Genomic DNA, 27,421 nt, shown 5'->3' on the forward strand with positions numbered 1-27,421 from the left:
CGGCCGCTTACGAGCGGCTCTGAGTGAGGGCCTTATACAATACTCTAGTGATCGCAAAATATGTGGCTAGTATTTATAAGGAAATATACAGGCACAACAAGAAATAAGTGCAGACAGCTCCTATAGGACTACCACAGAACAGGGCTGATAATATATAGTAGAATATGTTTAAATTGCAGAGGTGGATAATCACTGTAAATGGCAGATGCAGTTTGCAAAAATGGACAACAGAAGAGATAACAGTCACTGTGAATGGTAGATGAGCTTGTAATAATTTTGAACAGCAGAGAGGGACAATAACTGTGAATATCAGGTGCAGCTTGCAAACAATACAAACAGCAGAGGTTGATAATCAGAGTTAATAAACACTTGGAGCAGGATTATTATTATTATTATTATTATTATTATTATTATTATCATTTATTTATATGGCACCACAAGTGTTCCACAGGGCATTACAAAGTACATGAACAATAAGTAACCAGTGACTTACAATACAAAGCAGGACATGGACATGTATACTAAACAATGCTATATTAGCGACTTTTATGCCCACATAAGCAGCCGAGTTTTGGTTGCCCTAGTGGGGAGTAAGATATAAATTAAATTACAGTAGGGAGAAGCACAAGATGGTAGAGGGCCCTGCTCTAAAGAGCTTACATTCTTTAAGGGAGGGGCAGATGAACAGGAGTGACACAGATGGGGTAGGCGGGGAGGAATGAAAATGTAGCAGCAAATTAGGATGAGACCTGGAAGCTTTAATGAAGTAGTGGGTCTTAAGAGCTCATTTGAAAGATTGTAGAGAGGTGCAGAGTCTGATGGGGAGAGGGAGGGGATTCCAGCGGTGGGGAGCAGTGCGGGCAAAATCTTGGAGGCGGGAGTTGGAGGAAGTAATTAATTGGCATGAAAGGCAGCGTGTATTAATTGAATGAAGAGGGCGGACAGAAGAGTGAAGGGAGAGGAGATCCCAGATAGAAATGGGAGAGGAATGGGTGAGGGCTTTGTAAGTGAGTGTGAGAACCTTGAATTGGGTTCTGAAAGGGATGGGGAGTCAGTGGAGGACTTGTAAGAGAGGGGAGGCAGATGAAGAGCATTTGGAGAGGAAAATGAGCCAAGAAGCAGCATTGAGCACAGACTGGAGAGGAGAGAGATGGGATTTGGGGAGGCTAGATTGGAGGAAGTTACAGTAGTCCAATCTAGAGATGACCAGTGAATGTATGAGGGTTTTGATGGCATCCTGGGTGAGAAAATGTCTGATCTTGGAGATATTCTTGAGATATAAATGACAGGACTGCGAGATTTTCTGAATATGTGGTTTGAAGAAGAGGGAAGAGTCCAGGATGACTCCAAGACAACATACTTTGGGACTAGATGAGATAGTTATGCCATCTATTGATTAATAAATAGTGGGACATTATATTATGTGGGAGGGTGGGAAGATGATCAGCTCAGTTTTTGACATACTAAGTTTGAGAAATTACTTTGACATCCAGGAAGAGATAGCAGAGAGACAGTTGGAGATATGAGTCAATAGAGAGGGGGAAAGATTAGGTGAGGAAAGGTAGAACTGAGTATTATCAGCATAGAGATGATAATGGAGGTCAAAAGAGCGGATGAGTTTACCTAGAGAGGATGTATAGAGAGAGAATAGGAGAGGTCCAAGAACAGAACCTTCGGGAACACCTACTGTAAGAGGCTGTGGGGGGAGGAGCTGTCATGAGAGGAGACAGAGAAGGATCAGTCAGAGACATAAGAGGACAGCCAGGAGAGAGCAGTGTCACACAGACCAAGGGAGTGAAGGATATGCAGCAGTAGAGGGTGGTCCACAGTGTCAAAAGTAGCAGAGAGGAGAATGAGCAGGGAGTAGTGGCCCTTGGATTTGGCAGCAAGGAGGTCATTGCTGACTTTTGTGAGGGCAGTTTCACTGGAGTGGAGTGAATGGAAGCCAGACTGAAAAGGGTCAAGGAGGGAGAGGGAGGAAAGAAATGTGGTGAGGTGGTTGTAAACAATATGTTCAACGAGTTTGGAGGCAAAGGGAAGAGAGAGATTGGTCGGTAGTTAGAGAGAATGTTAGTATCAAGGTTAGGTTATGATATACCAGCTTGCATATGGTAAATTTTCACTTAAGATTGCTGAGTCTATAAATATACAATGGCTCATGGCTTGTAGAGACAAGATTCACATTCCTATTAGATTGTGGGTCTCCAGATACACAGACCACGAAAGGCTTACATAGAAGCATAAGCTATTACTGGCAGGGAGGTTAAGCCCTCCATGCCTTTTAACAGGATCAGGAGATAATCATAGATTCTTCACAGCCAAACACCCTTACTATAATCAAACAGAAGCTGTGCTGATGCACGAAGCAGAAAGTCCCTTTTGATTTAAAACAGCCGATACAAAAAGCATAATGCCGTGCTGTGGCATCCCGGGCTCCTAGTTACAGTCGGGACCCTGAAGCAAGTTGTGAGCCGCTGCTCATAACAGGGTTACAAAAATGTCTATTGAACTCCGCAAGTTTCTGTATTTGAAAATGTCTTTATTTATGTGAACACCCATCAATAGTGCTTACAATATAGATATGTGCACTAACCCCTATTTTTTATGGTGGCTTTTGAGCTGGATTCAGCTTTGTGGGTTTTTTTGGCACTGTTTTTTTTAAGTGTAAAAAATAGCTAAAATCATGTATTTTTTGCATTCAAAAACCCAAAATTCAGATTTGAAACCTGAATTCTGAACCACAGGAAAATCACAACCATGACTCTGATATGTCCTTATCTCACAAACAAACAAAATGGCAGCTGCTCAATCAATCTAGCAGTATTAATCAGGTGCATGAAAGGGAGGGGTCATAATAAGTAGAAAAAGGAGGGGGATTTAACCCCCTATTGTTACTCAGCACACTGAATAGTACTTGCAACAATATATGAAGGCAATATGGTCATAGAAATTCAGAGATATTGGTTGCATGCATTTGCAAATACATGGGAAGCTGCTAGGCCTCATCATGGCTTCTCTGTCACTAGCAGTCCCTAACATTAGGTGGTTCACATCCGGGAAGCAGTGCACCCTGAAAGACGTCCAGCCCAGGAACCCCCAGGGCATCACACGAAAAATGGAAAAAGAGTGACAGTACAGTGTAAAGTATAGATGTGTAAGACTAATTAATGAGTGTTGAAAAATGGGGTTAAAATACATGTGAAATATTCCATGAAAAAAATACAAACATAACATGTGATGTAACATATTTATTAAGTGGTGATGCCATGAGGGGGCCCAGCCAGACCAATCCCAGTGGCCCTATGCCCAAACGCTCACCCCAAATGTAAAATATACAAATTTTAAGGCCTCATGTTAAAGGCACATATAAATGTTGTCAAATGTAAGGCCTCCTGATAAAGGCACATACATAAATGTATCCACATTGAGAGCCAGCTTACCTGTTAATCACCCCTGGGAACTCCAACTAGCACTACTAGAACCAGCATGCCCTACTAATGCTGACTCATTCATGCAACTCATACCAAACAAACAAACAATGCAATGTGGATGCATTTATGTATGTGCTTTTATCAGGAGGCCTTACATTTGCCAAAATGTATATGTGCTAGTGATGGAGAAGCCGTGATGAGGCCTAGCAGCTTCCCATGTATTTGCAAATGCATGCAACTAATATCTCTGTATTTCTATGACCATATAGTCTTCATATATTGTTGCAAGTACTATTCAGTGTGCTGAGGAACAATAGGGGGTTAAATCCCCCTCCTTTTTCTACTATTTCCTTATCTCCTAAGGAGATCTGAACCATGATTGGATCTCTACAAATTCATGAAAAATGGGTGGATTGAGATTTCTGTTGAAGCAAACTGCACATCTCTACTAGAATATACTATAATTCATTAAAACATAAAGTTGTTGAACAACATTTTGTGAGATGCTTATGAGTGACAAACGATTTATGTGCATATGTATTCCCTGCCTTTCATTTGTACTTGCTAAGCAAAACAATATTTGTACAAGTACCATTGGATATTTCTCCCTCTGAGCATGGCAGACAGTCATAGCAGCATACATGATAGCCTCCATTTGGAGCTTTCCTGAAACCATTAAGACATTTTTCAGAACATCGACCTTGTGGCACCTATTAATATAAAAAAGTGAAAGTTATGTTCTTTTATTAGCCTTTGATTATGACCATCGTTTTTTAAAAGATGACAACACTGGAACAATATACCCAATCTTGAAGAATATTGTGAATTAAGATGATATTGTAACAGTGAATTTTGTATATTTTTTTAGTCAATGTACAAAGACAGATGAGAATTTTTCATGATTTTTTGTATCAAAAGTTCCAGCAGCTATAACTGTTGTCCATGTGACTTGGTATGTGTGAAAATGTAATGCTGGACTATGGGTTTTTCTTCAAATTAATTGACATCGAAGTCTATGGACATAGAGACTAATTTAGAAATGCATGCAAGTACACTTCTAAACACCTATTCTCAATTATCAGGAATCTGCACATGTGCAGGACCCATTTTGCAAGTGTGCAGAATGGGTTCTGCTAATACGCATGCTAGCCCTTGAATGCTTCTTCCTGATTGACAGGCAGAGGCATTTAAGGGGTAGTGTGGGGGTCCCCAGCTGCCCCAGAAATGGGTCATGTCTGCCCTGTTATCCAGGAGTGACCAGCCCAGAGGCTGCGTGAACATATGCTGTCTGCTGTGCTCGCAAGCTGGCCAGCCTGTTTAAGCTGAGGCTTACTTAGCTATCCGGCTGCCCAGTGCCATCCGCCAACACGACCATCAACCACCGATGGTCACATTGGTGATCCCAGCACTGCTACCTCCGTAGCAGTGCTGGGATTGCAAATGCAGCAACTGACTTTATCCAAAAAGATATTTTTTCTTATTGATTTATCGCTATTTTTTTATCTGATATATTAAAGTAACATATGGTAATGCTAAAGTTGTTAACATTGTTTTTTAATCAATAGTGTAATGGTGTGGCATTAAGTTTTTCCCAATAAGCAGCCATTACTTAGGGGGACAGGTAGGAGTGGAAAATAAGCAGCCTCTAGCTGTTATATAAATACACATCCCACATTGCCCTGCCACAGTTTTGCTACTTGCACATGATAAAACTGTTGCAAAGCATGCTGGTACAATATGTGTAGTTCAACAATAGCTGGAGGCTGCTTATTGCCTGCCCCTGTATGATTCATTTATTATAATAGTTGCTGTAGTCGGCTCAGAGATTTTGTGGCTATTGCCAACATCTCACTGCTCATTATTTGTTACTCTATGATAGTTGGAGGCAGTTGTTCTATAAACTTATATAAATATGAATCATAAATTTGTCAGCTTGCATTTACATTACAGGCTCCATGATTTCATGGTTTGCCTTTATCAATATCAACATATGATAATGGAGCAGTTCCCACTGATTTGTCAGTCTGAGGCACCCTTAACAAATGGGGCATGCAAATCAACCCCCATCCTTAGAATATTGGACTTTGGCTGCAGGTGATGGGCCAGCAAATTTAACTCCAAAATACGGAGAGTTTAAAAGTAGGTATTATATGTGTAGAGGAAAAAAACTACATGGTTCTAGACATACAGTATGTGCTATGATGACCATGATGTTTATGGTCACAGTGTATTCATACAGTAGTTCACATTTGGTATAGGCATGTGCAAAAGTGAATAAAAATAAAGCAGGACCATTAATGTAATATGACTCCAATATACAGGATTGAAGAAATGCTCAATGCTTGATTTTGCAGAGAAACGTGCAAATTAAAGGAAGACCACAAATAAAGATAGCCCTATGATAGTAATAATTAATCACAAGCTGAGAGCTGGAGAGAGCAGATACCCTACTACTGCATTTTAGATGATAAGGCTATGTTGAACGCACATACTATATGACACTATACTGTGAACAGGGAATGTAATATGAGTCAAAATGATTGTATTAGCAACAAAGAGTATAAACAAAAAGTCCAATCATCTACCCGAGTGGTTCCACAATTTATTTTCGACCCTTGCAATCAATGCTGAACCTTTTTTTTTACCAACCCTACTAGGTAGTTTGACCGTGGCTTCCACATGGGCAACAATAATACCCTTTGTTCTATTGGCAAATTTTACCCCTAGGAATTTTCCCTCTGACTTAGCCAGGTTTGCTTTCTGAAGATTCAGTTTGATTCCTGCTTATGCAAGGAGGCCTAACATTTCCTGTAAAATAGATAAATGCTCATTCATGGTTACAGCCAGAGATAATTGGATAGCCTGGAGGATGGATGGGGTCCTTATCAATTTTAGGGAATACATACACTGTGGGAATGGATGCGCTCTGTATATACAGCCTAACCAGGAATCTCTCAGCAATGATTGATTTTTACCTCCAACCTATTGTACAAACTATGAAAGCCTATCTAAAAGATATAGGTGATGGTCTATGTAAGATCTAAGAATAAACCTGGCAACAAGTCAATTATCTGTGTACAGCAAATGTTAGTAATTTGTACACAATAATCAAATTAGATACAGGTTTAGAAGCAGTATCATATTTTTTAAACATGAGTGAATTGGATGACTCTATGAAAACTTTTATTTTTGAAAGTATTACATATATTTAATAGAACAAATATTTTTACTTTGATGGGTGCTTCTATCTACAGCAGTTTGGCACTACCATGGGCACTAGGTTCACCCTCAGTTATGCACAATTATTAATGGTGTACTGGTAAGATCACCACATATGGATAGGTGGTGGTCTTCTGGCAAACCTAGTGTCCTGGTGGTACTTCATAGACAACATTCTTCTTTTTATTTGCAGAGAGAGTGAAAATTATCTTTTAACTTGTTATAATGTTTTAAATATTAACATTTGCTTTATCAAACTGACTTTTAATCTTAAGGAAGAAGTCTAATTTTTAGACCTTAGTATTTATTTTAGAGATGGTATAGTACAGTAAATACAAAAACTTAGAAAAGAAACTTATTTGAACAGTTTCTTGGGGTTTGATTCTATGCAATGCAAAATGGGTAGTGCTGGGAATGAGCTCCCAGAGCTATTCAATTCAGCGCAATGTTAGGTCAGGGAATGCTCTTTCTCGCACCCATGAGAATGGGCATTCTCTGACTAAACTCCCCAGCATGATGCTGTTTTCTTGGCGCCACGGGTAGAAAACAGCATCGCACATGGACTTTTGTCAGATTTCTGCTCACATCCCCGGAGGAGTGCGAGAAAAAATCCTTAGTTGGGCTTAGTAGCACGGTGTATTGAGTAACTCCGAGAGCTCACTCTCGGTGCTATTCACTTTACGTTTAATTGAATAGAGCCATTAGATAGAACCAGTCAATATCATGCAAACTGGCTGGATGAGATTCCATTCAGCCAGTTTGTAAGTGTCAAAAGGTATTGCCTAGAAAATGAGATCTGCGAACAACAATTAAACAAAATGCCAGATTGTCTCCATGCTAAAGGGTAATCTAATCTTTTGTTAACAAAAGCTAAAGAAAAAAAAATCAAATTGATCATAATGAGTTACTAAAAGTTAGAGATAAAAAACAAGAGTCTAATGATAGAATAAAATGGGCTTTTATCACCCAATATAATACCTCTTTTAAATGTATTTAGCATAACTGGAAATTATTATTACAAGACAATAAAACAGGTATGTCCTTACCAGGAAAAACAATATTTATTTATAGGAAACCACCAGCACTTAAAAATCAACTTGTCAAAAGCAGCTTGGATCACGAAATTAGACAAAATATAAGATCAAAAGGGTTTCATCACTGTAGGGACTGTCTAATGTTCAAGACCATGAAATTGACTAATTGTAAATTTATGGATTTTGAAGAAAATTTAAAAAAATATATCTCCAGGAACGTGATTTTTTTCCTGGAGTGGGAATGTGACCTCATTTACATAGGAAAAACTAGTAGGAACCTGAAGGTTAGACAGCGGAAAACGTCTATAATATCCACAAGGGTTTGGAGACACACATAGTCTCTGCACATTTTAAGAAATGTCTTTTTGGTAAAGAAAAATATATAAAAACTTTCCTGGGTATCCAACAAATGCTCCTGAAATGGAGGACACATGATTTGAGAAGAGACTTCCTCAAACTAAAATGAGGTGGATTCATCAGTTAGGAACATTTGTACCCAAGGGGCTCAATGGTGAGTTCAAAAATAATGTTTTTAATTTAAAAAAAACATTCAGTAATACCCAAAAATACTTATATACATGTGATTTCTTAAAAATTTTTTTAATTAAATTTGCAAAAATCTCAAAAAAACTTTTTACATGTTGTCATTATTGGGTATTGTGTGCAGAGTTTTGAGGACAAAAATTATTTAATTCTGTTTTGAAATAAGGCTGTAACATAACAAAATGTGGAGAAAGTGTATCACTGTGTATACTTTCCGGATGCACTGTAGATGTATATACTGTATATATAATATGTCCAGAGGGCTGCACTCACAATACATTCCAAAACATGTGGGGTGCTCCACTAGAGATACTGAGGTCCAGTATATAACAAGAAGCTTGAATGGGCTCTCATCAGTCAGTAGAAAAAGTAACTTTAATTACTAATGAATCACATAATATTGGTCAACTTTTCAGTCCAAATTAGACCTTTGTCAAAATAAGGCAATCTCAACAAAGCTACCATAGAAGAGACCAATAAACCTCTGAACCTGTAGCTGAATAGTCATATCAGTTAGTGGAGCAACACCCCCAATGAAAAATCCAGAAGCTAGGCCTCAGGTAGCAAATATGCCATTCTAATACACACACAATTATGAAATGGAACTCCTAATCTTACCATGTGTGCTGCTACCCACTGGTGCTGGTTTAAAAAAAAAACCTTCATAGCCCTGCATATTGTAGTTTGTGGACACCGTGCCACCGCATCTCCGGCCAGATGTACCATGCACGCCACGGTATGGAATGCATTGCCACCAGAAGTGATGCGCAGGATGGCTCCAATGTAAACAAATAGTGCTGTTGCTAAGCCAAAGTGGGCAATACATGGACACCGCATCGTGTAGGCATAAAGTGGCACTGGTGTCCCATAAAATAGACATTGCAATAAAGTCACACTTACAAAATAATATGGGCTATATAAATCCAGTATGTATTGAAAAATTGGCTAGATCAATCGGCTCCAAGGTAAGAAATCACACCCACTGTGTGTATCACTTCCTATATATATATATATATATATATATATATATATACATATATATATATATATATATATATACATATATATATATATATGTGTACCTGAAAGGCTGCACTCTGTAATAATTCACACGACTTCAGGGTCACCATCACTGACCCTGCAGTTGTGTGAATTATTACAGAGTGCCGCCATTCGGGTACATATGTTGAAGCCCTATATGGGTGCTTCTATGGAGGGCACCTGGACATTATATGCTGTTTAAGGGAGTGCCACCTGCAGTGTTCTGTTATCAAAATATCAACAAATTATCTACAATACTGAAACTAATGTACTTCACCAACCAAATTCAAAATAAAGAAATAATAAATATAGAATACTAAATAAAAAACAAAAATAAATATAAAGAAAATAGATATAACTAATTAAGCAAAAGCAAAGATAAACAAAATCAAAGCTAAAAAAACAAACACAAAAAGCAAAAAACTATAAAACTTTATACATTGAATTAAAAAAATAGTATTATTAATAATATTATAAATATATTAAGAGTGCCAACATTGCTTACTATACCACAAACAGGAATCTTGAGACAATAATTTTTTAAAAGAAAAAAGGGAAAAAATCTTATGAAAAAATCTTCTACAACATAGATTGTTGTTTTCAACAGATTGTACGGATTATACTCATTAAGGCCTTGTGTGGCCATGGTGTCAAGCCAAAAGATCCATTAGGCCTCACCTTTTTTCAATAGCAGCTCTCTGTCACCACCACAGGTTGGATTTGGGATATGGTCTATTAACATGCATTTAAATGTAGCTGCCGAGTGTCCAACAGAAGCAAAGTGCTTGCTACTGGCTTGTCAGAGCTCTTGGAGTGTAAAGCTGCACGTGTCATAGAGTGAAGATTAGCCTTGTGGTCTCTGAAAGATCTTGTTGTCATCCCAACATAATAGAGACCTCATCTACGTGTCAGTATATAAACTACAAAATCTAGGGTGCAGTGTAATTGATGGTGGATCTCTCTCTTCTTCCCACTGTGTGGGTGAGCAAAATTGGTCCTGTCCATATAGAGCTTTAGGTGGCCAAATTGGACCCGATCACTGTGCCAGACAGCTGGACGTAATAATTGCCACAGTAGCAGAAATTATTGGACCGCAGCACCAATTCAATCAGTTCACAAAGAAACTCAATTGGGGGCCAAACATGAGTAACAGTACTGAGAACAGTTCTTACTGATTCTATGCCTTCATTATGTTGAATCACGGTTTAGAGTGATGCCACTTCCTTTGTGGCTAACCAAATATCATCCATAAGGTTATTCAGTATCAAAACATTGTCAAGAAAATCAGTGGTATAACGTAGAAAACTTTCCATCACTCTAACATGTGGTTGTAGAAACCCTTTGATAAAGAGAGCCAAGGTTTGTAACACTGAACCTTTAGTGGAGATAATCGGTCGACAGGGCAGGTCATCCAGGGACTTGTGGATCTTGGGTAGTAGGAATATAATAGGACACACAGGATGTGGCACTTTGAGATAAGATGATACCTCTTAATCAATCCAACCTTAGTTTTACCGCCCGGTCATCTACCATATTTACCATGCATTTGACATCCAGCATCGGGTTTATATCCAATTTTGTATATGTTTGTGCATCACTAAGTTGGCAGCATACCCCTTTGTCATAAGTGTGCCAGTCTTGAATGACAACTGCTCTGTATTTATTGGCTTGCCATGTCACCAATGTGTTATCATTTATTAGATCTAGCAAAGCTTGCCTCTGTGGTATAGTCAAATTGTTGTATATTTTATTAATCTGACAATAGGACAGCTCCTATTCAATCATCCATAGATATTTCTTAATGTTGGCATTATTCACCTGGGGGTCAAATAGACTAGGGTTTTGAATTAGCTAAAGGTAGACATATCTTTAGAAATAGCCAAGTACTCACGCAGATGCAATTTGTGACCTAATTTATAATGGTCGACAGACCAATTGAATTTATTATGCTGAACCGTAGGTATGAATGAGCGACCCAATGAGAGAATTTCACATTCAGCAATGGGAAGGGGCCTACTTGATAAATTATAGATGGGTTCTAATTTCTGGGGCATTCCCTTCCTTGCCTTATGGTTTTTACCATCACGTCTGTTTGGATATCTGGGAAGGGTCTTGGGCCTAGCACCCAACCTCTGCCTAAAAAGAGGAGACACTTGGAGGCCTTTGACTGTTGGACTCGTTCTCAGAATTAGATTGTGAGGAAGATGTCTCAAAGTGAGCATGGGAACTAAACCGTGTGAATCCCCACTGTGTCTAGAGAAGTTCTCACCCCTCAACCACCTATAGACTTTGTGATTAGTGTAATCTGAATTTACTGCTGCAATTTTCTTATGCTTAAACATGATAAGTATTGATCTGATCCTGCAACTTTCCGACCCAGCTCTCAGATTTATCGATAGTCAAAGTATTGAGGTGACTAGTGTTGAAAAGTCTGATCTCTTCCCTCTCTTTGGTCAACTCTGTCCCTACTTCCTTGATGACTAATAATATTAAGTCTATTGAGCATTTGTTCAACACCCTCACACCATGTGGTGCAGAATACCAAATTATTACGCCCAATGGTGGGGGCGCTGATCACTCTGAATCCATGAGGGATTTTATTATTACAATAGTAATTGAAAAGGAATTGACCATGTAGGGTCAGATCAACTTCACATTTTTTGAGCCTCAACAATTTGTCGTATAAGTCCGTACTCAAATAGTCTGGTAATTTGGCAAATTTGGTATGGTCAAACATGACCTTATCTACGTCATCGTCTGTCAAAGAGACATTCATGTTCTGTGCTAATTCAAAAGCTGCAACATCTAGCATATGTGCATAATCATTCGCCATGTTGGAAAGCACCAGAATTGCACAGTTCATCCCTAAGCAGCATGAACAATAGACACAATAGCTTTTTAGAGAATTAAAAGTGTCAACACATATAATTATTGTTAATACTTAATTTACAAATGTTATTTTTTAGGTCTATATATATATCAAAATTGTTGACTTTAAACGTAGGTGCATATTTTAACCCCTTTTGGATTACTTTCATTTCTGTGTCTGTCAACACATGATCACTTAAATTGAATACTTTTCCTTGTTCTAATTGTTTAGTAGCCTTTAAGACTTTAGTTTTTTTAGAGGGTTGCAGTTTTGTGCTACCTCTCTTTCCCCTACATTTTTTCATTTTTTCTTTTTTCTTTTTTGGGGGATTACTCCCTTCTTGGGGTTCGTGGATCCCATGGAAAACAAAGATCCATCATCTCTATTTAGACAGTCCCCTTTCCAGGGATTATGGACCTCATTCAGAGTTGGTCATAAACTGCCACTTGTTCGTACCCAGCGATGTTCGCTAAACTGCGCATGTGTAATATTCGTAATGCGCATGCGCAAACTAGCTGTTGTGGATGGAAATTTCTCACTCCTAGAACACAGCCAGGTCATTAGTTTGAGTGACAGAATGAGCCGTTTGTGGGCGGTAATAGGGGAAGGTTCTTGTGAACGGGGAAGTGGAGTTCCGAACGCAGGCGTGCCTTACTATGCGAACGGCGTTTAATAGGAGTGCATAATTAACAAAGTAGTGTCATGGCACACGTGACATGGGTGGTTTTTACACTGACTAGATCGTAGTGCTTGAGAGAGGGTATGGGCAGCCTTAAGCTCTGCGATCAGCTCCGACGGGTCCGTATGGTTTCGATTAATCATTATAACCCCGGAGATGAAGTGTGTTGTGATCGAGAAGGGGGCGTGTTTTTAGTCTTACGGCCGCTTCTTACCCTCGCTCGTTCTGCTAACGATCTCATCTTAGCGACACAACTTGCGATCGCTTCATTTGCATATCCGGCGCCTTTCCCCTGTGACCAAGCGGCCGCTTACGACCAACTCTGAATGAGGTCCAATATCTTTTATGGATTGGAACTCTATAATTATTTTCATTACTAGTTCTCCAATGCTGAAAGTTCTATCAGTTCTCCTTTAGCTTAAATCTAAAGGAACTTTCTTGTTTTTCCTTTCTATAAATAATCTCTCTATTCCATCTATTTTTGCTCAGATTAATTATTGTTTTTTTTGTTGTCTGTTTCAAAAAAAGGAATAATGTTTTTAATAATTTATGAGTTATTTTTTAAACCTTTGGGTCAAAGTTTGGTGGGTTCTGGAATGTAACTTTTTGGTACAGGTGGAATTACTTGTATATCCACATCACAGTGATTGTCCCTAAGGTTTTTTTGCTTCATTTTAATCTTTAATTCTCTTTTGTTTCTTTCTAACTTCTCTAGAATCATAATTTCTCTTTCTTTTACATCTCCTAAGTCAATAAAAGGGATCAATTAGAATTTTCAAAGAATATATGTTGGTGTTAGTATACATTAGGTCTATTTGCTTTTCTCTTAATATCAAATGAATCAAAGAGTGTGAACATTTAGTCAAAATCAAATTCCATTAATTTGTAAAACTTTCTCTTTTGTTCCCAAAGGAAGGGTCCGTATTAATTTTTAAACCCTTAGGTATAATATTTTTAGCTTGGTAGTGCTCAAGAGTGAATATTTCCCACCATACTGTAGGTGATTTTCTTTTAACATTAATGTTTCTAATTTATTCATGAGTGACATTAAATCCTCATCAATCACATTCAGATTACAATTATCCTCAGTGATAAAAACATTTTTGGCTTGCTGCAATGTAGTGTCCCGATAGGAGAACATTTCTGTTTTAATGAAGTCCAAGATAAGCTGGATGTGCTGGACTCCCTTTTGTTCACATGTAAAACGTATACTGCAATGCGTTTAGGTTTGGTTTTTAATATTAGTCAGACTTAAGTAGTCTTTTTAGATTTGGTAATTTATATTGAAAATGGAAGCATGTGCAAAAAAACGTATAAGAAAATAACTGACTCTAATTCATATATTGCAACCACAAGTGAACATCACACCAAGTGGTTAGAAGATATACCACTGGGTCAGTTTAAATGACTAAAGAGAAACTGCATGAATGAAGGCACTTTAAGTTTGCAATTGGATGAAATGAACAAAAGATTTAAAGTTAAAGGGTATCCTGACTCTTTAATCTCAAATGCACAACAAAAAATTAGTAAAATAAAGAGAGAAAACCTCCTACAAGATAAATTGAAACAAGAAAATAATAATAAAAAGGCTTATGAATAGGTATTCATCACCCCGTATGGGGCACACCACAAATAGATTGAAAAAATCATACCAAAAAATAAGAAAATCCTTAAGAACGATCCCATTCTAGGTGAGGTGTTACCCCAAAAACCACTATTTGTATATAGAAAGGCTCCCTCTTTGAGGGATAAACTAGTTAGGAGTTCCCTTCCAGAAACAAAACCACATAGTGAGAAAAACATAGCTTTCCACAGATGTGGTATTTGCCTTATGTGCAAAACAATTGCCTCAAAAAATATCGGAAAAAGGAAGATTACTGATTTTGAAGTCAAAGGGAAGCCATTTAAAGAAAACAAATTAATCACGTGTCATTCCAGGAATGTAGTGTACCTACTGGAATGTACATGTGACCTATTTTATGTAGGTAGAACATCAAGGAACTTAAAAACACATTTGGCTAAACATATTTACAATGTAAGAAAAGGCCTTAGCACTCACTTTTTTTCAGAGCACTTTTTGTCTGTACACAATAAAAATAAAACCATATTAATAGTTTTTTAGACATTCAATTAATTAAACCTGATTGGAGATCCAAATATATGGAAAAATGCCTTGCCAAAAAAGAAATAAGATGGATCTTTAATCTTGATATGTTATCACCCAATGGCTTAAATCTTAATTTTAAACTAAAATGTTTTTTAGATTAAATTATTGATACTATTAGTAAGTGTGTTGTATGTTATTAATGTTTTTACTAATGGTTATCTTTCTCCTTTACTTTTCTATGTTTACATTCTGGGAGTGGAGAGTTTATACAAATATCCTGCCGGTTTAGGGATTGACATTACCGGAATACCAAGTACAGTATAGATATAGGTGGCAGAAGAAAGACTATCAAACATCTCCATAGTTTTAAACTTTAATTTTATATTATATATACCTCCGCTTGCTCTTGCTAAAATAGATTCAGATCCACTTACAAAAGAAACCATACCAAAATGGCCACGCATGAAGTCCTGTATTCATCCCCTAGTAAACATAGGTGGAATGCAAAAGTAAAGATGGCCACGAGGTAGAATGCAGAAACTTCCGGTTCTGTCAGAATCTGTGCACTGGATCGGAAGTCACTTCCTGTTATGACCGGAAATGACGAAATAAGAATAGCCGGAATGACCCATGGAAGTAGGATTTGAAGCACCAGTCATGGACTCTTGGAGGGTATAATTATTGTACATTTTGCATCACATGTTAAACATTGCCTAAAGAAGGATCCCCAAGATCCAAAACGCATTGCAGCATACGTTTTACATGTGAACAAAAGGGAGTCCAGCACATTCAGCTTATCTTGAACTTCATAAAAACTTCCTGTGGTGGTGCCGAGCTGCCTATCCTGGGACCTCATGTTAATTACCTAGCACCAGCCCACTGCAGCGCTGAATCGTGGTGAGGAAGCTGATACATGGAACTATACTCTTGTATTTATTTTTTGTTTCCTTATGCTTTTTATGTATGTTTATTATGGATTAAATCAATTGTTATTTTCCCATTTACTTGTGGGTAATTCAGGTTTATTTGATCCCTTTAGGGCACAATTAAGCACCAACAATTAACACAAATCTTTTTCTGTGTTTATGTGAGAAAGGAGTCTCCTCTCACTCCGTCACCACCTAGTCTCCACCTTCGTAAATAGATGCTGCCACTGGGCTTCTCTGCCCACCGCCTGCCTCTCAAGCAGTTGGATCAGCTGCTCCACCCCTGCCTCTTGACCAGACAGATCTTCCTCCGGCCAACAGTAAGTTTCCTCTGCTCCAGATAGCCGACTCCAGCTGCTCCTATGCCCACTCACTGCTGCCCCTCAGGCAAACTCTCTGGCATAGCTCCACTCCTCTTACTCCATGCCTCAGGACTCAACCACATTCCAGGGGTGAGTCCCTTTTTATAACTAGTGGATGCATGTGGGTCCTCTTCCCACCTGACCAACATCCCTCTCCAATGCCTCATTCTCCTTGCCATTAGCCTACTATAGGGACAGTTATCCCCTTTAAGGGGTAACTGCTAGCATCCTATGTCACATGCCCTTCATTTCTTATAGTCCATGGAAGGCAGCCTGCTCCAAAGTCCCCCACAGTGGTGGAGGGGGTCAATACATGAATAAATAGGTTGACAGTCTTTTCAACTTATGAACTGTGTAAATACATGAATCTAATGCAAACATATTTATAAATGGGACAGTAACCACTTTAGGGATATCACACCTTGAATAAATATTATGCTTGAATGTGATACCCCATCTGTCTTTCAGTTGACCATCATTAAGGATTTCATCAGATCACCCTTCTGATTAAATCCTATCAAGGAAGAAACGTGTTAGTAAACATCATTCTGAGAAATTTTGGAGACCGATTTCAGCAGGACTGACACTTTCTCCAGCATGGCTATTACTGTGCTATTTACATGATAGACAGCAGGCATCCAAAGTGGGTGCTTCTATTACCACAGGACAAGCACAGTGTGAGTGGCCTCAATTTCAGCTAAATTTTGCAGCTCACATCCATAGCAGGGGGAGCAGCAACAACACTTTGAAGCAGCTGAGGTGCCGTATCTGCAACTGTGACTGCTGATATGATATCACCTGCAAGCACCCACTGCTAGTGAATTTATCAGGGAGCCTGTTTGAACAACTGTAGCAAAGAGTGGATTTTGGCATCCACATGGGCATAACTGCGTAGGATATGTTATTGGTATAAACATGTAACTTGCCCTTTTTTGACTTGGTTATAATGTTATTTGTGTGTGAAGTGTGACAAGCCTTTGAAGATGAACAAGTAAAGATTTAATCTAATGTTATAGGAAATTCTACTTCCCTGCTAGCTATAATTGTGTCAACTTGTATATCCCACATAAGAAGGATGTCCAGGGAAATTACCTGACAGCTTGCCAGATCCTTGCTAACAACAGTCATATAAAGCCATGTGTCCTGTTTAGTGATGGAGATCAAATAATTGTTGTTCATACCAACAGACAGTCAGGCTACAGAGGTGAATGCTTTATTTACTTAATCCGTGTGCATGTTTATTGACCTAAACCCACTTCTCAAACTTCAGAAAGGGCTAAAAGGTAATTAATAACCCCTGCTCAGGTGATTAAGAAACACTGTGTTACAGTCATCTAAACAATGGAAGGGTTAAACTATCCCAAGGGAGGGGAGTTACCCAGAGCAGCCTGGAAAGACAGGCATAAATAAATGATTCAACTATAGTTTGTTGTTCATTCTGGTAGAGGCTATCGACAAGCTACAGATGATCCAAAGCTCGCTATTGGGATTGCCTCATCCCCAGATCACTTAAGTCAATGGTGTGGTTATTTCATTTTATTTCTGAAATTGTAAGTAATTTGTGTGCAACCTTTTAATATTAATATTCTTTATCACTTTTTGTAACTAATCTTTAAATATATTCATGAATAAAAACATTAATTATAGTTCTGGAACTGTGTTTTTATGACCCAAGGCCTCATATGACCCATGTTTCCTATTTTTCAAAGTATTGATAAGTGTGTATGCAGTTGAGAGCAAAAGCTCACCTTATGTTGAAGCATTAAAGTGCCTTTTGCTGGTGGCAGTAATGCAGTACACTTAACCATGCCTGCTGAGATAACTTGTAAAAGTCACGGGTGGCGACTATCAGATTGGCATATCTGGAGGGATCAGCTGGCAGTCTATGACAATTGGTTCATAGTGGTGGGATAATAAGTGTTTTATTTTTGTAAAAAATTAAGTGAAGGAGGATGTACTCTGAGAGAGGAACCAAAGTTCACCAGTTACCACAACTCAAAGCTTTTATTAGTAAAAGGTAACACTGTGAAAGCAATATCTGTTTCCCCTACCATGTTATATTTATTTTGGTGAATGATGGCCACAAAGTACAGAAAGCTCAAGAAGGAAGAGCTGGTAGCACAGTGTGTGCAGAAAGGTCTAGTCTGGATGGATCATTATAAGAAGAGATTGATCCGTGATCTAGTGGTTTATGATACAGAGCATCACAATGTCAGCAATTTGGTACTGGAAAGGAGTGCATCAGTGGGGGCTACTGCATTAGCCTGGGATGTACCCTGTACTGGAGTTTCACTTACTGCGGGAAGTAATAGCAGAAAGTTGGACTCTGATGTGAACTCTGTTATCAATGTGAGGCCCAGGGAAGCTGCTTTAAATTTACATCTTACCCATCCTTCCATGGAGCTGGCCAGAGCTGAGTGCCTGGCAGAGAGAGAGAGTTTCATGGCAAAGAGGAGTTCTGCAAAACACCAAGCTGAGGGAAATAATGCACAGGCTGGGGCTACTGCAGTAGCCTGGGATGTACCCTTTACTGGGTTGTTACTTACTGTGGAAAGTAATAGAGTAACATCAGATGCAGATGTATACTCTGTTAGCAAATGGGTGAGGGATATGAAATATATCTCAAAGCAGGATCAATAACTAGACTATGCTCTTAAGTATGTGGAAGAGCCTGACCCAGCTATGGCACTGCAGCTTGTGGAGCAGTTCAATATTAAGAAGGCTGCAGAGCGTAAGGCAGCTATAGTCCAGGAGACTGCAGATTATAAGGCAGCCATGGACTGGGAGGCTGCAGAACACAGACCTGCCATGGACCTGGAGGCTGCAGAGCATAAAGCAGTTCTAGACAGAGAGGAAAAGGAGGCTGACCGCAGGCTCCAGTTGAAGTTAGCCAAACTCAAGCAACAGTCTGTGACTGGAGACAAGCATGCCAGCAGACTCCATCCAGAGCATTTGGGAATTTCGTGGAGAAAGCCCAGCAAATGCTTGCTGTAGTTTGGGCAATCAGACAGCCCTGTACTTTATAACAGACACTAGACAGAGATCTATACCCTCTGTTAGTTCCAGGGAAACTGCAGGATGTGTGGCAGCTAGGGAGGCTGCATATAGCCAATCCATTGCAGCACCAGCAGTTTAGCTGGGGTGTTCTTTCAAAGACACCAAGGACTATTTTACTGTGATGAGTACGGAGGAACTAGCTGATGAATGTCAGCTGCAAGGTCTCTACTGCAGTGACAATACCTGCAATGAGATGATCAGGCAGCTTGTGTGGGCACAGGGCAATGTGTACAATGCCTTCAACTCGTATCACGAGGCGATTCTGAATCCAGCTTATAATATGAGTTGTGCAGAACTGCTGGACTATCTTGAGGAGTGTTTTGAATTTGCTCAGGAAGAGTCAGATTATTGGGGGCAGCTCATTACCCCATTCTGGCAAGATCAGTGTCACTGGGTGGATGCTGAAAGGTATTGCCTGCAACAACTTCTTTCACCAGCTGAGGAAGCAACATCCCAGAAAACCGGGGTGCCCCATGAGGAAAAGGTAAACCCACCAGTGCCAGCCACTGTCTAGATACCAAGATATTGCATCCTGAGGTGCAGTGTGTCCTGCTGGGACAGGTTGTTGGAGTGAGCAGCATACCACTGCAGAATGCACAGAAATGGTGACTGAAGGAAGCTGATTCTAAGGACACTTTGTCTGTGAGAGAGGTTGGAGTGTCAGAGAGTATTCCCACAACCTAGGTCATATGAGAATTACCTTTGAGACTGAACCTGATGTACCTAATGCAATGTTGCTGGTTTCTCCCACTAACCTCATTCCTCCCCAGGTGGCAAGTGATCCTGATAAATCACCAATGTCTATGTTTATGAGTGGGGGAATGAAGAACATGCTGATGTTGATTTACAGGTACCCAAGGAAAATGCACTAGATCAGGTTAATGTGATTAATGCTGATACTGTAGACAGTAATTCAGCAGATGCATCTAACACTGTTGGGGAAAATGTGTCTATGTGTGGGAGTGACTAGGGAAAGGCTGTAGGGGTTAATGATATGTCTGCTAAGGATAGTGCCATACATGTGTGTGGTCTCTACATGCTCACAGAAACCCCAGGCTGAGGAAGAGGGGAGACACGCTGGGCTCATCTTCCACCTGACCCCCCTGTGACAGTCATTCACACACACAGGAACAACACCCACTCACTGAGAGTACACTAGAGAGTTTAGCCTTTCAAGCAGAGAAGAAGGTTGACTCTGACTGATTGATGTCACACTGTGTGGCTGCTATCTGTTAGTCTATTGAACCATGGGACTCATCTCAGATGTTATGTGATGGTTTTAAATCTTGCAATGACATGACTCTGTGTAAAGCAGCTAAAATGCCCAGTGACCAGTTTACATATTTTAATGGAATAGAGATATGTGGAGGCGAGAGGCAGATAGGTGCTAGAGATGACCCTCACAATTATAGGGACTTATGCAAGGAACACGATATAGTGTGGAATTATGAAGAAACCCCTAATAGTGATAGGTTTAGGAAGAGTACTGTCGCACATGCTACTGGTTTAGAAGGTAAAACTGTTTTTACCCCGGCGTGAGAGTATCTGGACTTGGAAGCAGGGTGAGACCATAGGGAAGAGAGGCATGTGCCTTCCATTGTTTTGCCAGGGATAGATCTGGGGAAATCATTGAATGTTCAAGATGTCTAATTACCATAATGTCTGCTAATGCTACTTCTCCTCAGGTACCCGTGGATGCTCATCCAAGCATGGGTAATGATACTAAGGGGAATGATAATGGGTCTATGTTGAGAAATGGCTTGTTGAAACCGTTATGCTGTACTGAACTTCCCCTTAAGCTGGGAAATAGTTATGTGAATGTCTGTGGTAAAGGTGGCAATATTTTTGCTGGTAAAAATGTATCAGAGCCAGGCAGACAGAGTTTGAGCCAGTACTTAGGTGAAGTGATGCTGGAGAAGGTGTCAGTGACCATTGAGATCACAGAGCCTCCCAGAGTTTTGAGGTAAACCTGTGTGACTTTGCAGATATCCAAAGTGTCACGATCCGGTGAAAGTGATCCTCTGTGGAGAACAGTGAGCCGGGGGGCTCAGGTGACTATTGGAGTGACTGTGGCTAGGTCTCCTATTTGCAGCCGAACCCAGGTTTGGCTAGACCTGCCCAGAGGCGCGGAGTCTAACTCACTTGGTGGTTTTCTCCAGTGACCCCTCCAATTGGGATATGGTTTTCCGCTGCACCAAGTGAGCAGGTCGTGACCCCCTGGACAAGTAGCTGGGAATGGCAGAAGACCGGAAACTATATTACGTTAAGTTATTGCTAGAACACTGGAGATACACTGGAACACAATTAGAAATCCTGATCACCAGCTTGCATGAGATTACTGAGAATGTACTAAGAATCACTAAGAAATCCAGGAGCTGACTGGCTCAGCAGCTCAGGGAGATGTGGACACAGGCAGGTACTGGAGTTTGCTAAATATGCAGGAAAACACAAACATATACTAGGGATTGCACATACAAGAGTAGAGTGGACTCAAGGAATTTATTGGGAATGCTAGAGATGTGGTACTGGACAAAGGCCAAATACTGGGAGAGCTAGAAATGCTGGTACTGGGCAAAGGCAAATACTGGGAGAGCTAGAAATGCTGGTACTGGGCAAAGGCAAAATACTGGTAATAATTATTTTTGCAGGTGCAGATTGCACAGACAAGACATATAGAGAAGATAGGCATACACTGGGAGAGTGCTAACTGCAAGTGCAGATTTGCTCTGACAAGACACAGAGCAGATTGACACAGACATGTGCTTGGGGGTCCAGCTGTGAGCTAATTAATACCAGTAGGTAATCTGACACTTCAGTGATACAGGGTAATAGCCACAGGAAAGCTGCAATAGAATTAGCAGCACATATACAAAGACACACAGGGAAGGGACATGAAACACTGAAGTACTGTGAGAAAACTAAAGTCTCAGAGTAAGGTTTAGAATGGAAGCTAATATAGGAAACTGGGAAACTGTGAGCAGGCTGAAGCAACACGCTGAAGGATTTAGTACAGAGCAAAAGTGGGAGTAACACAGGCACTTGGAATAACGAAGTTGAACAGCATCTTCCTGGAGTTCTGGAGGCAGATTTATACCCAGGGGTAGAAGATTACTGGAGCACAGCATCAGCTGACTGAAATCATGCTACCATAGGTTAGGAGTACTGTCACATGAGAGGAACTGTCATGGCGGTGCCCATGATGGGAACTCCAATCCCCAGCACACACAGCCGACCATGGAAGCTCGCAAAAAGCACCTAAGGCAGAATACTCAGCCCCCATCAATCACTGCACCAGACGTCTGACCGCAAGGAAGTCAGGGGAAGCCGGCAAGGAGGTGAGAGAGGCCGATCCTAGGCTGAACCCTGACACAAAGTATTGATAAGTGTGTATGCAGTTGAAAGCAAAAGCTCACCTTATGTTGAAGCATTAAAGTGCCTTTTGCTGGTGGCAATAATCCAATACATTTAACCACGCGTGTTGAGATAACTTGTAAAAGTCACGGGCGGCGATTCTCAGATTGGCGTATCTGAAGGACCGGCTGGCGGTCCATGACAACAACAAATAAGGAATATTCTCCTACACATTATATGGAGTAAAGATCATTTCTGCTTAGTTGGGTGTGGCTGTAGCTACATACTTTATGCTCCATAAAATAAACACTCTCTCTCACAGGAGTGTGTTTAGTGGATAACAAGTGCCACATCCATCTCATTTATATGTTTATTTCATTTTTCTCCTAATTTTCCAGGAAGACTTATTTATCTTACTAAAAAATGTGGACAGGAATTATTAACTGAAACATTATTACAGCTGTAACCAAGGATATATTAAAGAACTGCCAGCCTTAACTTTCATACGATATATAATCACCAGCACTTAGCCAGACTGATTTAGTGATTGGGATCACAGCTTCTGAAAAATATTATCTGCATACTGTGCAATGTGTTTTGGACCAACATTATACATCATTATATACAAATCTGTATGATTCTTTGTTTTTTAACTTTTTATCATATATATTAATTATTTTGTATTAATTGGTTTATTACATTATCAATGGCACATTTGCATTTTTATATTTATTTTTACTGATCTAACTTATTTATTATTTTATTGTAGTGATGTTTACATTGGATTAGTTCCACACCTACTAATAAGGGATTAAGTACAAGTGGAGATCTATTGCGCACTGGACTAGTGCAGAGGTAAGAGGTATGGCTGCACTAATGAAAGGGTGTCCAGCCTTTCTAATATAGAGAAAAACAAATGTGAGCAAATGCGCTCTATACCCTTTACAAATATATAAGTACGTATGATTGCATATGGTGCATACAAAATGACCCAAATGGCTAAAAGATATATATTTACTGAAGAAAAACATACATGAATAAAGAGCAAACAATATTATCAAAGTATTGTAGTGGATGGTGAATGAATCGTCAGATTATACACATGCAGGTGAGTATGCAGTGTACAGCTGTATGGGGCAAGTCTCGAGGTGGGTGCCTCTCTGTAAGAGAATGAGTCCCCCACTGTTACAAAGTGGGATATGATGTGATAAAACAACACACTGCTGGGATCTGGAGAGAATTTGGCTGGGAAGAGTTAATGTGTAAGGGGGGGAATAAGTTGGTGCGGCATCCCGCACAATAAAGTCAGTGGACAGCAGTGTTTAGGATGAGTATAGATGCCCGGGGTGATGTTCTGGGGTAAGCAGTACGGGTATATACCTGGATAGCAGTGGGAGGCGTGGGACACTAACACCGAGTCCGGGCCGTGGACCTCGCCGGAGAGCACCGGGCTGACTCCGTGACCACCAGCGCGTCCAGCCGGGCGGGACTGCGTGGTGTAACAGAGACGGATGAACGGAGATGGCTCTGGTGGGAACAGTCCCCGTTCTCCAGACTTGCTAAGGCACTCATCTCCTCCTGCCTCGACAGGACTCCGCTCTTACCCCTGCCGGCTCGATGATCTCTGGGATCCTCCTCTCTGGTCTGGTGTCCCTTGTTACGTGTCCTGGCAGTAAGTGTCAGCCGACACTGTGGATTCAGTGTTTCTCTCCAGTCCTCGCTTGTGGGTTAAATTGGATTATGGTTCCATATGCACCATATGCAATCATACGTACTTATATATTTGTAAGGGGTATAGAGCGCATTTGCTCACATTTGTTTTTCTCTAATAAGGGATTAAGGCCTGATTCAGAGCCGCTCGCTCTGAATCAGGGTGTTTATTTTTTTATCACTAGGCCGCTCGCAAAGCTGTGGGTGACCACCCACAGCTTGTGGGAGCAGGCTGGAGCCCATCACAATTATCACAACCATCAGGCTTGCGATGAGACCCTATGGTAGGGTTTTGGCTGCCACTTGAAAGCACTGTGGGCCTCATTCAGAGGCGGTCGGAGGATGCAAGCGGTTGCTCAGAAACTGGGTGGCCATTTGCATCCTGACCGCCCACCACTGTTGCAGTCGTTAGGCTGTGGGTTAACACCCACAGCTCTAACGACCGCTCGGGTGATAGTCGCAATGGTCAGAGACCATCGCGACCATCGGGGCTAACGACAAGACCCTAGGGTAGGGTCTCCCTTGTCGTAAGCCCCGGATAGCTTCTGGCTCTGTCAGAGCTGGAAGCTCTCCACTGACATCACTAGTGATGTCAGTGGGACCTCCCCCAAATGGTAGGCATTCCCATGGGAATGCCTCCATTTGGGCTGCCACCCCCCCGGCCCGCCTTCCAAACGGGGCGAGCTGTCAATCAACATCAACAGCTTGCCCCCTTTGGATCGAGACCCGCTACGACCGGCGCTGTCGGACGCATGCTCTGTGGGGGGCCATCGACCCGGTCAGAGCGCATCGGCGCTAACGACCAGGTCTGAATGACTCCATGTATGCTTGCTAGCGAGTGTCTCTGAATTAGGCACTAAGAGTTTATTCCCTGTCCTGTGTTTTTTTGGATATTGATTTGGGTCTTTTGCTGGCAACTTTTATCACAGCAGCTAGGTGTATCTGGACCTTTATTTTGTATTTTTAATTTAAACCTCAATATTGTTACATGTTTGTTTGCATTATTATTATTTCCATAGCACCATAGGTTATTTTCTTTCTTTTGTTGTAAGACATGTTATGAATAGGTCTACCTTTTTAAATTAACTGTCAAATTAATTGTAAAGAACTGATCTTTAGGGGTAAATTTACTAAGATGGGAGTTCTATTTAAAAAGTGATGTTGCCCATAGCAACCAATCAGATTCCAGGTATTGTCTTCTAGAAGGTGATATATAAATGAGAAGTAGAATCTGATTGGTTGCTATTGGCAACATCACTTCTTAAATAGAACTCCCATCTTAGTGAATTAATATGGCAGACATTATCCATTTATCACGTCCGGATGTATATAGGCTTCAATAGCAGGAACTTGGGGCAGTGGGCTAATGGTAGCGGGTGAGTGGAAAGGGGAAGGCAATATATATGTCCTCTTCATATGTCTCTCCCAGTTGTTGGCAAGACCTACCCCAGGCCGCGGAGTCTAGTCCACTTGATGGTATTCACCATTGACCCTTCCAAGTGGGATGTGGGTTTCGCTGCACCAAGTGAACAGGTTGCAGCCCCTGAGGCAGGTACCTAGAGAAAACACAGAGATAGATATGGGATGACTAAATAAACTAAATTGATGTGCAAGGCTGATGCTATAAAGACTGATATGTGAGTTGCACTGGTAATCAGCACCTGGTATGGGATGCTGAATAGCAATGGTTATCAGGACTTGGTATAAGAGAAAGAGAATCAATGGTAGTCAGCACTTGGAATGAGACACTGAGAATCAATGGTAATTGATAGTTGGTAGGAGATGCTGAATGGCTATGGTAGTCGATAGTTGGTATGAAACACTGAGAATCGATGGTAGTCAGCACTTGGGATGAGACACTGAGAAACAATGTTAATCGATAGTTGGTATGAGATGCTGAATGGCGATGGTAATTGATAGTTGGTATGAGATGCTGAATGGCGATGGTAATTGATAGTTGGTATGAGGTGCAGAGTGATGATGGTAGCCAGTACTGAGAATCAATGGTAGTCCGCACTTGGAATGAGACACTGAGAATCAATGGTAATCTATACTTGGTATGAGATGCTGAATGGTGATAGTAACCAGCACTTTATATGAAACACTGGAAGTCGATGGTAGTCAGTACTTGATGTGAAATACCAGAGCTGTAACTAGACTTTTTTGGTCGCCTGTGCCAGAAAGAGCATTGCCCCCTCCCCTATTTTTGAAATATTGACATAACACACCCGAAAAAGGGCCAGGGAAGAGATACGGGAGGCCAGGAGATGCTGGGGATCAAACAAGAGGAAGCTACAAGTGAGAATGATAATAAACAGAAATTTTAGAGGACTGAATAGCGTCCCTTGTCCTATGGTATCCTGTGCCATGGAACAGGCCGCACTACCCTAGTTACAGCCCTGTGAAATACTGAGAACCGAAGGTGGTCAGCACTAGGTATGAATAGCTGAACAGTGGTGGTAGTCATGAGGGTTCACTGGGAAGGAACAATGCGGAGCCTGAGATGCAGTCACTGTAGAAACTACTATAGGAGCAAAGCAAACACAGGGATGCAGCTAGACATCTAAATTACTAATCAGCTTGAAGGCTGACAAATGTATCACAAAGAGGTAGCTTGAGAGCTGAGCAGCACAATGAAAGACAACACAGGAACTGTTGCATGAAACACTGGAGTTCTGTGAGAGAGCTGAAGTGACATGTTGAGAGTTAGCATGGGAGTTAGTACAAGTAATACTGGAGGCCAGCGAAAGAGCTAAAACAACACACTGGAGATACTTCGTGAAAACACCAGAGAGCATCACAATCATTGGAACAGTAAATTTGAACAGCATTTTGCTTTTCCTAGAGTCAGACATAAATACCCTTAGGTAGCTGGTCATTGGATCAGAGGATCAGCTGAGTGACTGCAGAACTACCATTGGGTGAGACTAATCAGGAGACATGGACCAACATGGCTGTGTCCATGCACGGCACCCTGGGAACCAGGACGCATGCATGGAGGCCCTAGCACAACCCCAGGAGAATACTTAGTCACCACTCACCTCCAATTAGAGTGACTGAACACCAAAGCCCAAGGACACCAGCATGGAGGT

General features: G+C 40.7%; 1 protein-coding gene across 1 annotated transcript in view; it reads right to left on the reverse strand.

Moving 5' to 3' along the window:
• The window catches only part of LOC148481213 (vomeronasal type-2 receptor 26-like), a 149,591-nt gene that overhangs the window by 19,177 nt on the left and 102,993 nt on the right, over nt 1-27,421 (reverse strand). The window contains exon 5 of the mRNA XM_088453821.1: nt 4,018-4,141. Coding sequence (XP_088309947.1) covers nt 4,018-4,141 — 124 coding nt within the window. The remainder of the gene's footprint in view (nt 1-4,017; nt 4,142-27,421) is intronic.

This window comes from Taudactylus pleione, unplaced genomic scaffold (genome assembly GCF_031769625.1).
Source record: "Taudactylus pleione unplaced genomic scaffold, aTauple2 ptg000592l, whole genome shotgun sequence".
Lineage (NCBI taxonomy): Eukaryota > Metazoa > Chordata > Amphibia > Anura > Myobatrachidae > Taudactylus > Taudactylus pleione.